Below are 13,786 nucleotides of genomic sequence, written 5' to 3' on the forward strand. Positions count from 1 at the left end.
AATTATATTTTAATTCAAATTAAAAACTCAAATTAACGAATTAAACGGACCTTAGTTCTAAATCCATAGAAGCTTCTCTTCCTTCTTCATTATCCAAAAATTTGACTCTCATTATTGCATTAATATTGTTTTGCGCCAAAACTTTGACCAAAGTTTCTTGGGGATTGCGTTGGCTGCTTGGCAAGTATCACAACGAAGACTGGCTGTATTACATCCACCTGGGATTTGTCAACGGGTTTGGCTTGGAAAGCATAAAGCGTGTGTGCAGACGTGGGCGACAATAAAAAGGTTGTTTTGTTGACTTTTGACTAGAGGATGTTAAGTACAGGGATTCGTTCTCTGATTCGAATCATAATTCATGATTCGCTACAGTATTTTTTTTCATAAAAAATTTATGTAAATCAAAAATAGTTTAAATCACATAGTTTAAATCCTCAAACCAAACGTCCTATAAATAGTTTAGATACTTGATCAGAATCCTTAATCCATAAGTTCAATTATTGGACTTAGCTGGTATTTCATCTAGAACAACAAGAAATTCAAACGTTAAAACAATTATATAATGCAATTAGTAACTTACAATTAGGAAGTTGAACATGACAAATTTTTTTTTTTTAAATTCTCGCAATGGAAAATGGAAATCAAAGTTGAATATTATTATATAAAAAGTGGATTTTGCAAATGTGATGATGCACTGAGGAAGAGTACTTTTTTATTACATAATTCACGAGACGTAACTAAAAAAGGATGGCACATTTATGGGTAAGAAAACGACATGGAGTGCTTGTTGCAATCAAGCCATAATTACACCTTTTTTAATTTAATTATAGAAACTTTTCTGAAAACGAGTCAAAATTTTATTTTAGAGGGCATAAATTAAAAATACAAAAGAATTATAGCTAAGAATATCAAAACTCGTGACACTATTAACTAGCTGGAAACACATTCTAGAAACATGTATATCAACTTATTTAATTTTTTAATATGTGAATTAAATTTTTGAAGATTTCAAATTTTCTCCTATCTCTAAGGTGTATGACTTTAACAATGACAAATTAGATAAAAGATGTTTATGGGGAAATAGTAACTAAGAGTGTTACTTGGAAAAAAAAAATATTAATTAGATATACATTTAAGAAATGTTATTCTAGTAGATCATTTTCTTGTGGAGCTCAATTTTGATATAATAAAGAGCACATGAAAATATATTTTATAAGGGATAAATTTGAAAAAAAAAAAAAAACTACAGGTGGAGTTAATTAAAGAAAAAATAATTTAATTAGGTACACTAAAAAGTATAAAATTTAATAGAAAGGGACAAAAAAAAAAAACAAATCAAAACAACCAACAAGTAAAAAAAAATTATTTAGATTGGATTTAATGGAGATATTTTGAAATTTTTATAAATGAAAGGGGGTATATATGAATGTTTTTGAGAAGTTATAGGGTAAAATCTTAATAACCAAAAATTCAGGGGGAGCATATGCTCCCCGGGCCTCACCTGCCTCCGCCGGTGCCTACACTAAATAAAATAAAAAGCATCAGCAGCAAATAAGCTCTTAAATATTTTAAGATTTCATTAGTCTATTTTTTTTTCCATAATATTGTTACATATTCAATACGTATGAACAAGATACAGATGCAAATATTTTAGCAAAAAAAAGATATAGATGCAACTACACCTTACTTTTCAAGTAGAAAAGGTTCATAAATTTTTTGCTTAACGATAGATAAGAATTATTAATAAAAGTACATAATTCGACAAAACTATTAACTTAAAAACAACATTGTTCCAACAAAATGCAGTTTTTTGTTTTGTTTTGTTTTGAGACACAATTAAAGACAACAATTGTCATTGAATTATTTGTAACTAATAAGGTTTCAATATTAAAGTGTTGTTTGGCACTCTGCAATTGCATGCCTCTTTCCCGTTACATCATCCATGAGGTTATGCGCCTCCATCCCGGAATCTGATCCTTGCCCAACAAGCTTTTGCTTCTTATTTATCTTTTCTTTTATAATAAAAAAATAAAAGGTCAGACAATTACTAACGTCAGAGCCTTCTAGATAACCTACCAAGAAACGATCGAGAACGTGACAGTCACAGAAAATCACCGCGTGTGTGTGTGTGTATGAACACGTGTTCCGTATGGAGCAAGCATCACAAATACCACCCTCAACTAACGTCCGTCATTTATTTATAAACCAAAACAAACAAAAAAAAGGGAAAGAAAAACGACCGTAAAATAAATAAATAAACATCGCCGATATTTCCACCAACCTGCCAACAAAGTTCAGCCTCTTACGTGCCTCTCTAGTTACCTTGTCTCGCCTACTTATACATACATATATATATATATATATATAACTCCATAAGCAAGAAAAACACAATTATTTTCTGCGTTGAGATTTCAAACGTCGTCTTTATCTCTCTCCTTCCCTACCCCAACCAACCACTTGCATTAAACTCAGAGCAATTTCAAAGCACCGTCCAGTATTATATAATTGTGTGTGTGTCTATATATATATATTGTTTCGTGTATTTGTGTTCTTGGTTTATTGAAGAGAGAGGAATTTGATTGATTGAGCTGGGTTTTGGAGAAAATGCAAGCGAGTTCTGTTTTACCTTTGTCTCCGAATTTCAAGTTTTACGGTTTTCCAAAGGATTACGCGGATATTTCTTCTAAAATGGCCGAGGATTTCGGCGAGAAGCTCAAAATCGGCGGTTCGGAGCGCCAATTGAAGGAGGAAGAGGAAGAGCTTGGTTTGGAATCTGCAAATTTAGAGGAGAAGGAAGATTTTGATGATGAGGAAGAGGAGGAACAAGAAGTAGAAGATGAAGGAGAGGAGGAAGAGGAGGAACAAGAAGTAGAAGATGCAGAAGAGGAGGAATTTTCTTTCGTTTGCACGAATCCTGACGGATCGCCGATTTCTGCGGATGATATATTTCAGAACGGCCAGATCCGTCCGATTTTTCCCATTTTTGATCGGTCTCTCCTCTTCTCCGACGGCGATTCTTCCAAGGCTTCGGATGTCTCTTCTCTGCGGCCGCCGTTGAAGAAGCTCTTCGTCGAAGACCGCGAGCCTCCGTCGTCTTCCTCCTCCTCCGAAGCCGACGAGCTGGAGGGAGTCCAGCCGGGGACGTACTGCGAGTGGTCGAAAAAGGCGGTGGATGCCTCGCCGGAGCTGAGGAAGAAGAGCAATTCCACGGGATTCTCGAGGTTATGGCATTTCAGAGACCTAGTCGTGCGGAGCCACAGCGACGGCAAGGACGCTTTCGTGTTCCTAAACCCTAACTCCGCGAGCGCAAAGCAAAGCGTGGAAGCGATTAAGAAAATGGCGAAGGCTGAGAAGAACGAGAAGCCGGAGAAGGAGATGAAGGTCGCCGCCGCCTCCGGGGAGGCGACAGTGAAGACCAAGGCTAAGACGAACAGAGGTGAAACGACGTCGTCGGCTCACGAGAGACATTATGTGAGGAATAGAGCGAGGAAGGAGGAGGATAAACGGAGGTCATACTTGCCGTACCGGCCAGGTCTCGTCGGTTTCTTCACCAATGCGAACGGGTTGAGCAGAAATGTTCATCCTTTCTGATAATATTCTTTTTTTGTTTTTAAGATAACTTTTCGCGGAAATAGTATTGGTTAATTTATTGATGTAAATGGTTGGAGAATACTAATCTTATCTTTTAGGATTCTGGATTTGGCGTTCTCGGAGGCCCATATAGCATGATGTTATTTTTCAGATTGTAAATTCGATTATAATTAGTTCTTAGCTGTTTGTAATGCTTTTCTCACTGAGAAAAGGGCAAAAGCCAAAAGGCCGATGTCTATTTTTAAATTTTAATAATTTATGTGCAGATAATCTTTCATTACCATCTCTTCCGCGAACTTTTTTTTTTTTTTGGGTGATCTTTTCTGCGAAACTTCGTCAACTTTCTATAACGTTAACTCACCGTGTATTTGATTCCTAAGGTCTTCAAAACTTCAAAGAAATTTCCTCTGAGAATTGGGATTTGGGGTAAATGCGGTACAATTTGTGTGGTTATTCACGGAAAATACAAGTATTTTCATCAACTTTTTTTTTTCCTATTCTTTTACTATTATTCATTTAACAATGCAACTAAACGCATTCTGAATTGCACCAAATATTCTTCTTAAAGAAAAAAGCGCCCAATGTTAAGGTGTAGGCCGTGCATTTTAAGCTTGAGCATTAGCAAATGTGGTGCAATTGTATTTTTTAGATTAAGTGATAATTCTTTTTATCTTAATGAAAATATCACCACCAATCGGTTAGGGACGATAATTAATCGCGGACTCATTTACTTGCAAGGTCCTACAAGGACCTGTCTTTAAATAACGTGGGTTAATCCCGTCTAATTAACCTGTCTAATTAGGTTCATGTTGTATATTGATTACAATCATAAACTTTGTTGCAAAATACAAGAAGGGACAGGTTTAGAAGTCTCCGACCTTAAACCCGAACCTCTTTGTCGTTTGCCATCCCTCTTCCCTACCGCCGGGAGGCAAACATCCTGTCATTTTTTGTTTCCTCTCTTAATAAATGCACTTTGTGAGAATTTACGCGTATTCGGATGAAGGGATTTTATCAATTACACCGCACCAATTGATGGCTCTCCATTTTTTATGCAGAGACCATTTAACGTTTTCTGATTTCTGAGAATGAAATAAATGCGTGAATGCTGTAGGATCTGTTTAATTCGCTGATTTAAAATTTTAATTTGAATTGAGATGTAATTTTATGTGAGAATTTATTATTGTAATAAAAAAATTAAATGCAACTATTTTTTAGAGTTTTTTACTGTAATAAAACTCAAATTCTAAATTTAAATCAGTAAAATGAATAGAGTGATAAAATATCCTTAATAAAATATGCTGTAGGCAATTGGGACCCTCTTCTCCGACATGAATTTATGTAAGTTAATTATTGCTAAAAGTTCCAAAGGTAACCAGAACTAGCGTTCACAAATTACAATACAAAAATCTCAAATCATAATGGTCGTTGGGTAAAGGAGAAAAAATCTTCTCGTTTTATATCCTCCAAAAATCCACGGCCGGAGGTTCAGAGTCAATAACATGAAGGACAGTACGGAAACTTGCCTTTGTCAAAGATCTTAACAACCATAGATGACCAAGCAGCTACAAGTCAATCAGAATCTAATGATAATCCACAAGCCAGGCGAGAAGATGTACATCAACTTAATTTTGATATTTCCCAAGACTATATGCCCGTTTGAGAGAGCTTCTGTTTTTACTTTTAAACGGTAAAAAAAAAACATAAATTGAGATTTTTAGAGTCTGTTTGGTTCATGAATTATAATTATTTTTAATTTATATGTATTTTTATGAGAAAAAATACTGTAACGAACTATGAATTATAATTTGAATTAGAGAACGAATCTTCCAACCAAACGGGCTAGTGTTTAATAGTGTATAGAAAATAACTTTTATATATATATATATATATATATTTCAAATGAGCTTTTGAGCATTTTTTTTAAATAAAAGTAATATAAAACAAGCATATGATGGATTTCTTAAGAGACGTTTAGTTCATGGATTATAATCATGTGATTATAATCATTTTTAATTTACATGTAATTTTTATGAGAGAAAACACTGTAACAAACCATAAATCATGATTCAAATTATAATTTAAATACTACAATTAAACATCCTCTTAATTTGTTACTAATAAAAGGGTTAAAAATGTAAATGAATGAAAAGACATTTCATAAAACTCTTTTTTCACAACAACCTAAGAGGTGACTTGGGTTTATAAAAGTCAAAAGTACTTCTATGTTGTCAATCCAAAGTCCAAATAGTCTCAAAGGCAATTTCTAAACAAAATAAGCCAAAGTAATTTTTTTTAAGCCAGTCCATACAGGCTCATAATGTTTCCTCATCATTAAGATTATTCTAGGCACGTTGTTTTGTCCTACGGGTTTTATAACCATTTTAATTAAATTTCAACGGTGTGATCTGTGAGTATCACATTGAAAATAGTAATCTTACTATACGGAAGTGTTCCCGCTCATAAATCAGACGTTTAAAATTTAATTAAATGGATTAAAAAAACTTCCCCTACCGTTGGCAAAACAACATATTCTACCATAGAATTCACTCTCATATTGTTACATATTCACAGTTGCATGTACACTTAGTATTATAATCCAGCCAAAGAAACAAATAAAAAACAAACTTATCAGCCTCTGTAAGCTGCGAAAGTTAACTTGGATTATAATTCTTTTCAAGTGATATCTGTCAGTCCATCAGCCACGCACACAATCACCGCAAGTCAAAAATTTCGAACCTGATATTCGAATTCTTGTACACATTGTCGCAATGCTCATAGAGGGGGCTCCCATTTTCTGTTTCCTTGTGAGGATGAAATCCTTCCTCTTGGCACTCTCTCAGGACACTCATCCCACCAGGATCAGTTAGCCTAAATATTCCATAGCTCCTGAGGATTGCCCAGAGATAAAAACCCTTGACATATGCATGTGAAAATATTTACCATCGACTGTTAAAATTACATGGATTTTCCAGGAACTTAGCATTAAGAGTCATTACACAGAATACTATTACCTCGTTCATTTCACCGATTTAAGTTTTCAGTTCTAGGTTTCTACAGTAAAAAGCTCTCAGAAAATGTCACATCTAACTTTTTCTGCTACAGTGAAAAGCTCTTAGAAAATATCACATCTCAGCTTGAATTGAAAACTTGAATCCGCGAAGTGAACGAAGCCTATGAATACAGCTTGGTGCCTTTTCTACAACTCGCGAAGTAGTCACATACATTTCAAGAACTACCACCCCATTTTCTCATTAATGGTGCTGCCTAGTAGACTCGGCAAGAAAGTAAAGGAAAAATTATTATGGAAAGCTATAGGTAGCAATGCAACATTACTAAAAAAAGCGCAAACAGCAGAAACGAAAGGCCGTGCATAGAAGAATAATAATTCGACCGAAATAAGGTGTTAACATTAGTCAACAATGGTAAACAGACAGTGGGAGGGTGATAAAGCACATTGGAAAAAGTAGTAAGAGACCACATGATAAATTGCTCAAGAGAAAGTTTCACCAAACAATTTTGCATTTTTCAAGAATTGTTAGTAAACTGAAAAGTAAAGCAGTTTCACACCTTGAGGTATCTGTTGGTGCCATGACAATGGCAAAAGCCTCCGGTACCATTACCTGAAAATTAAAATGCAAAAAGTAATAGTCAGACTTAATCTTAATCACCATATAGGGAGGTAGAATAATGATGATAATGATCGTTACAAGTCGGATTCATAGCTGTCAAAAATAATTATGAAGGAAGTTATTGTTGTAGGAGCATAGTAGGAAGAGAGAAATCAGATATTAAAAGGAATTAATATAATCAAGTCAAACCCAAGTGGCAATAAAACCTAAAACTACCAAACTTTTGTACTTATTAGATGAAAATTGAGAAGGGAGACTTTTTGGATTTATGGGAAATGTCAACCCTAATCAGTCATAATCCTACTTAAGTTTCCCCCCCTACAAAAAGTTTCTCTTTTCTTTAGCAATATTTCAGCTATTTTCATCTTATTAACTTTCTGTTCAACGAAAAGAAGACCATCATTTTAATAATTTTTTAAAGCCATCAATGAGCAAGTACGGAGGTATTTATGCCAAATTCCTAGTTTGTAAGATCAACTAAACATGCCACTGTGGTGTTAGGAGGAGAAGATTAATGACAGCGCAATAAAGTCATACTTGTTTTGGTTGAAACAACACAGATGTTTTCTAAACAACAAAAGAATTACTAATTTCGATTAGTCAATTACCTGGTATGAGAATTGAGTATGCAAGTCTACTGATGACATGAAACAACTTTGTGTAGGATGTGTCTGAAAATAAGAATAAAAATTAGGTGGCAGAGCAAAGAACTGTTAAATTGCATGAGCATAAGCAACTCAATCCATACATGGATCCATCCCACAGGAAAAAGGGAATGTTCATTTTGTATGGTGAAAACTTCCTCCTCATTTGAAGCCTGACACTGCCATATATTTAGCAACAAACACAAATGAGATTGGACCCTTAAAAGAAAAAAGGTAACAAAAAGTACATCCAATTTAGACTAGTGAAAAAAAGAACTCAGATTCTTACAGAACTTGAAGTAGATTCCTGTTTGGGTATGATCAAAGTGGTTACATAGAATATATTCTTCTTCTACACAGTTAAAACAAAAGTATCTTAGCTGCAACAGAAGAAATGATTGTTGGCATTTCATAAACCTCATACAGCAACAACAAGGTTAGACTAATACTTATCAAAATGTACAAAAAAATATAAATCTTACAAACGAAGCACCGAGAACCCCACAAGTCTCCAAATCCTTCTCTGTGTTCTCCTTAGCAAGCTCAAGGAAATCCTCCATTAGTCGACCTGACTGAGAAGGATATAACAATTATTTCTCAAGTGATCTCTTTTGAATACCGAACATGGTGAATTCTCTAATAAGGTATGACACAATTTTAAACCTTCAGATCTTCGACAAGTCCATCAACTTGTCACTCTTTTCTTAATCTAACGTGATACTGATGTGATATGACAGTTCAGAATTGTGTCCTATTGACAGAGAATTCTCCACCAAACATTTAGATAGAATAGACAAAATGGTCACTATATCTTAGCTAACCAAAAGCATATTTGGATACATAGTCCTTTCCATATTGTAACTGATGTTGAAGCTCAAAGTTCTTACAATATGCACATCTCGGAGGGCCTTAGATGTGGATGCCTCTTTATTACATGACTTTGAATTACCATCTTCCGAATTAGCCATTTCAAGGTGCGAAATATGATCATCTTGAGTCACATTTTCAACGGAGGAGATAATAGGAGAAGGAAAAGAAAGAGTAACCGCATCAACTTTGGTATGCTGATCAGATAGATTTGGTGTTCTGAAAAAGGTTGGGCAACAGTATTCTGAGCAACGAATGCCAGAATCATCTGAACAGAAAGAAGCCAACCCAACGTTCTCCTCTTTAATGATTCTCATGCTATAAGATATTAAAAAGAATAAAATTACAAAAAAAATGAGAAAAACTGTGCGCAGAAATGATGATTTATGAAATTGAATACTGCAAAAATGTCACAAAAACATGGACAGCAGTGAAGTAATTAGCAAGTGCTTGAAATAGTTGAAGCCATTAAATCAATAACCAGAAATCATTGGTTAAATTCAATGGTTACCCACTAATCAGTAATAACTATACAAGTACAAGTATTATCAATTGCATGAATTTAGCAGGGTTTGTTTAGAGCAGAGCAAGGCCAAAAACAAAGGGGAAAAAAAATATTTTTTTCCTTCCTAACCCATCCTTTTTTTAACCCATATACGCTTTGGGCTTCTTAATCAAAGGCAGAAACTTTATGAGTTTGTCTAAAACAGAAAATTAACAGTAAACAAGTATAGGAAGTATTGGAGAAGATTAAAATTGTATATCACGATAAGAAGACAGAAACAACCTGGTTTGTTAGCTGATTGGCAAAATTCTGCGATTAGAAGTTTCTGGCATTAAACTGTCCTTTAATTTTCTTCCGTTCTATGTTTCCAAGCAAGAGCTTAAACATGACAGCACTACGTTCTGAATCTGACTTCCATTTTCGATGGCCAAACTGGGTCCCATTTTACACGCAAGCAAATCCACTCATCTTTTTTGGTGCTGGAGTATTGCGTGAAGGCATGCTCACTATATGGTGACACGTAATTTTTCTATGTTTGTCTTCTTTTTTTCTATTTTTTTTATTTTTTTTTTAAATTTTTATAAGCTTCTCTATTTGACATAACTACTTGTATTTCTTTTTATTTTATTGTCTATAACATAATCAGTTTCAAACCATCTGGCAATTTAGATAACAATACCATTCAAAATTCGCATAAAATTAGTGTATTTAAATTTATTATAAATGAGTTTGAGTCATAATCAGATTAATACGATTAACACAATTAATAAAAATGTTAGATTAGAATTGACATCTTAAAATAAAATGGCACGATTAACTATATGTATCATCTGTAATCTAATGATATATGATATAACATAAAAGCTTATATGACATATTAAATACAAATAGTGTGAATTTTAATATTTATATGTAAAATTTATTTATTTTTCTTAAAAAAAAGATAAATTAACCAATAAATATGTTAAACCCGTCTTGATCGTGTTAAATAATCATTATTATATTTGTTATTTATTTAATATATTAATTTAAATAGATTATATAAATTAACACGATTACTAAATGAGTTGTGTTTGAATTGATATTTTTAACACATTTAATAAATAAATCTTATTTAAATTAATATTTTTTGACATGATTAAAACAAATTAATACGAATACGTCTCGTTAATACAAATTATCACCCATACATGTGGGCCTAGGTTCAAACCTGAGGGTGTGGCCAGAGATTTTAAGCACCCAAAAAAAAAAAAAAAAAAAAAAAGTCTCAGTTTCAAAAGAGTAAAAAGCAGCAACATTGTTTAATAAAAAACGACATGATGAGCTACAAAAGATGCCATCTCCTGACTCCTGAGTTTTTTTTTTTTTTCTTTTTCCTGAGGTATCTTTCCAGAATCACAAAACTCCGGACGAAACGACAATAACTCTGAAAACAACAACAATGCAAAAACGACACACAATTTTTATTTTATTTTATAGAAGCCTGCATGCACAGTACAAGCAAGTCATCCAAGTACTTCGACTAGAGGCTTTCCAACACAGTCGGTTTCCACCGTAGCACACTTGACACTTGTTCTTAGAGGCTTTCCAATCCAAACTATACTGGCTATAAAGGGCATCTTCTTTTCTTGAGTACGAGTTAAGAATTTGAGTTTAGTATTAAGGAGGCTTTCCTATTTTCTATTTGATCGCTAAAGTAATTAAAGAACGAGGAGTGATGACCCTCTATTAGCCTTTAGTTACTTAGCTGTTATACTTGACCAACGTCAGCTTTATACAGTAAGATTAAGGTTTGATTGGACAATAAATCTCTATTAAGAAACAAGGAAAAAAAATACTTTACTTTTTTAAGGTCGGTCCTTACCCTATTTTTTTAGAATGGCGGACAGCTGTAGTAAAAAAATTATATTTAAATTTTTATAAAAAAAAATACTATAATAAAAAATTTAAATTGTAATTTAAGTTAGTTAAAATAACATGGCCAAAGTCTCGTGAGTCACTGAATCCAAGCCAACTTGTATATAGACTATAGCGGGGATTAGCAAAAGAACCGCATCCCGGTGCAGCACATCATCACATGAATATCCACAACTGCATTAAGACAACTTATCGGCACATTGATTGGTTTGGGCCTTGCCATGGGCTCATATAGGAGAACGGCTCCAGTTCCCGACCAATTTGTGCAAGGGTGGCCAAAGCCCCCATCTTCAAATCCATCAATGTACATATCCTGCACACATCTATTGGAGTCCGTGACCAATCTCATAGCTCATGCCTATCACCATATATATATATATATATATTGGAAATTTGATAATGAAGACTTACGTATAAATTACACTTTTTTTAAAGCGTTATTTGCCCCCTCTTATTTTAAGATTGCTTAAGAGTTTGAACAACAAATCGCTTCTAAGATATGACAAGCATTTCAAAGTGTTCCTGCACTAAACAAAAGTGAAGAAAACACAAAGAACAGAGAACATTTTTTTTCTTTTTTTTTTTTTCTGGGAATGAGAAGAGAATGAATTTTTAAGATTATTCTTTCTGAAAATGTGTTCTCTATTTATAGCTTTAATGACAACCTTTAATTACACCTGTTAGAGAAACTACAACCCAATTAGAAAGGTTATACACTATTTCTGAAAGGTTGTAACCTTTCAGAAAACAAAAAAATAAATTAATTTATTTTTTTGAAATCCAAATTAAAAAATATTATTTTAAGCATTATTCTCTACACGTGACACGTTCGCGCATAAGCGTCAAGTACCGAGTAAGTGCCAAAAACACTTTTGCTGCTCACGCCAGAGACTCTCTCGTTGGCACTTCATTAACCCACTCACATGTGTGTTGGTTTATAAAGTGCTACTCCACCCTATTAATTTTTCTATGTGGGACTTTAGTTATCAGATTTTTTTTTTTTTTTTTTTAATATTTACACTTGAACAATTCCAACAATATCTCCCAAAAATAGGGACGTGACACTAAGCAATGAATATATCACGACCACGACTCCGAAGGTATCTAAAAACTACATAAATGACATTGAAAAGATAGCATAAATTCACTTAGTTTTTAATGAAGGTAACTTAAAAAGAAAAACTACATAAATGACATTCCTCCACCAATCACTTAGCTTTATAAGTTATGGTATATATACTTAGTTTAGCGTCAAATGGGTTTATTTTAATGGGCTATTAGAAGAATCAAAATATATTATTTATTAGGTTTACAAAAGACCTGGCAAACCATGTAATTATCAAATAATTATCAGAAACAAATCAAGTATACACCTCACCCTAATTTTGGCCCTCTATTTCTACAGTTGCTAAGAGTATTTTATATTCTTAATTGTATTTTCAAATGCACGTGTCTTTATTTTTTATCTTTTCGTTGTAAATAATTTTTAAAAAAATGTGAAACGCTCCTAGATCACGGTCTTTAAAGCTTCAATTTTTGAAACGCCATTTTTTCAGTCATTCTTTCTAGAGCACTCTTAGATTTATTTGAATCATTTTTTCTTTAATAACATATTATAGTAGATAATTAGTTTTTTATTATTATTTTTAGAATCTATAGTGAATTAGTAACTGTGTTTTTAGTCCTTGAATTTTTCCGGTCAATATTTTTTGTTTTTTTTTTCTTTTTAAGTTAGCCCTATTATAGACTTTGAAAACTAGAACGAGGTGTTGTTACTCCATAAACATCATCTCAAATAGTTCTTAAAACACAGTAGAAAACCTTTGAACAGATAATCCGCGGCAAACTTAAAAGGGGGAAACGTCATGTATGGCACGTTTAGAATTCGTTTTAAAATGATTTTATTTTTTGTATGAAAATAAAAATGAAAACGTTTTCAATCTCAAACAGAAATCATTTTTGAAAATGCATTTGGTAGTTTTATTAAGAGATTATTTTCAGTGTGAAAAAATTCATTAATATCTCTCTTTCTCTCTCTCTGCTCGAGAGAGGATAAAACAAAAACAAAAAATGAAAAATGACTAAAAGTCATTTTTCATTTCTCTCTCATTTTACATTAAACCAAAAAATCGTTTTCATTTCTGTTTTTTGTCTTTATTGCGCCAAACGTCATTTTAAAAACGTTTTCAGTTTTTTCTTGAAAAACGTGAAAAATAAAAACGGGATCAATTCCAAATACGGCCGTAGTTTTCCGTATTGAGGGTTATGAAAATCAATAGCAAGAGTTAACCTTTATAAAATGTGGCTCATAGAAAACGACAACAAAATCTACATGATAAATGTCACATGGAAACTCATGAAAAAACTTATAAACGACATATAGCTTTAAGTCAAAAGGATAGCAAATTTTGCATGTAAACGACATGTCGTGTTTGGTACGCAGCAATCAACCCAAATTTTGTACACCTCCTATACAAATAACAAACCGTCATAAAGCGTTGTTCTTACACTCAAACGACAAAAACTCTCAAATGAAAAAGACACTCGTTTTTGATACAACGTGTCGTTTCCCTTGAGACGTAGCAGTCCAAACTATGAACTGACACGTCTCATACAAATAACAAATAGGC

General features: G+C 33.2%; 2 protein-coding genes across 4 annotated transcripts; one reads left to right on the forward strand and one right to left on the reverse strand.

The window, feature by feature from the left end:
• The first annotated feature begins 2,235 nt into the window (after nt 1-2,235).
• LOC21410378 (DNA ligase 1) lies at nt 2,236-3,771 on the forward strand. The gene has a single exon (XM_010102156.2). The coding sequence runs from the start codon at nt 2,605-2,607 to the stop codon at nt 3,589-3,591; it is 987 nt and encodes a 328-aa protein (XP_010100458.1). The 5' UTR covers nt 2,236-2,604; the 3' UTR covers nt 3,592-3,771.
• A 2,273-nt stretch (nt 3,772-6,044) lies between these two features.
• LOC21410379 (AMSH-like ubiquitin thioesterase 2) lies at nt 6,045-9,618 on the reverse strand. Of its 3 annotated transcripts, none has more exons than XM_024168205.1 (8): nt 9,522-9,618; nt 8,755-9,052; nt 8,350-8,439; nt 8,157-8,219; nt 7,972-8,046; nt 7,832-7,894; nt 7,162-7,214; nt 6,045-6,480 (listed from the first exon to the last, which is right to left on the reverse strand). In XM_024168205.1, exons 2-8 carry the CDS (start codon nt 9,049-9,051, stop codon nt 6,306-6,308), a joined length of 816 nt encoding a protein of 271 aa, XP_024023973.1. In that variant the 5' UTR covers nt 9,052; nt 9,522-9,618; the 3' UTR covers nt 6,045-6,305. The 3 variants fall into 3 exon arrangements, with proteins under 3 accessions (XP_024023973.1, XP_024023974.1, XP_024023975.1); XM_024168206.1 differs by having other exon boundaries at nt 6,378-6,506; XM_024168207.1 differs by lacking the exon at nt 6,045-6,480 and adding an exon at nt 6,782-6,858.
• Between the last annotated feature and the right edge of the window lie 4,168 nt (nt 9,619-13,786).

This window comes from Morus notabilis, unplaced genomic scaffold, assembly GCF_000414095.1.
Source record: "Morus notabilis unplaced genomic scaffold, ASM41409v2 Scaffold99, whole genome shotgun sequence".
Lineage (NCBI taxonomy): Eukaryota > Viridiplantae > Streptophyta > Magnoliopsida > Rosales > Moraceae > Morus > Morus notabilis.

Excerpts from the sequence above, each read along its gene's own strand:
- LOC21410378 (XM_010102156.2), top strand. The coding sequence starts at position 2,605 with ATGCAAGCGAGTTCTGTTTTACCTTTGTCTCCGAATTTCAAGTTTTAC.
- LOC21410379 (XM_024168205.1), bottom strand. The coding sequence starts at position 9,051 with ATGAGAATCATTAAAGAGGAGAACGTTGGGTTGGCTTCTTTCTGTTCA. Across the intron at positions 8,047-8,156 it reads AGGAATCTACTTCAAGTTCT|TGTCAGGCTTCAAATGAGGA; the intron begins GTAAGAATCTGA and ends AATATATGGCAG. Across the intron at positions 7,895-7,971 it reads TTCCTGTGGGATGGATCCAT|ACACATCCTACACAAAGTTG; the intron begins GTATGGATTGAG and ends TCTTATTTTCAG.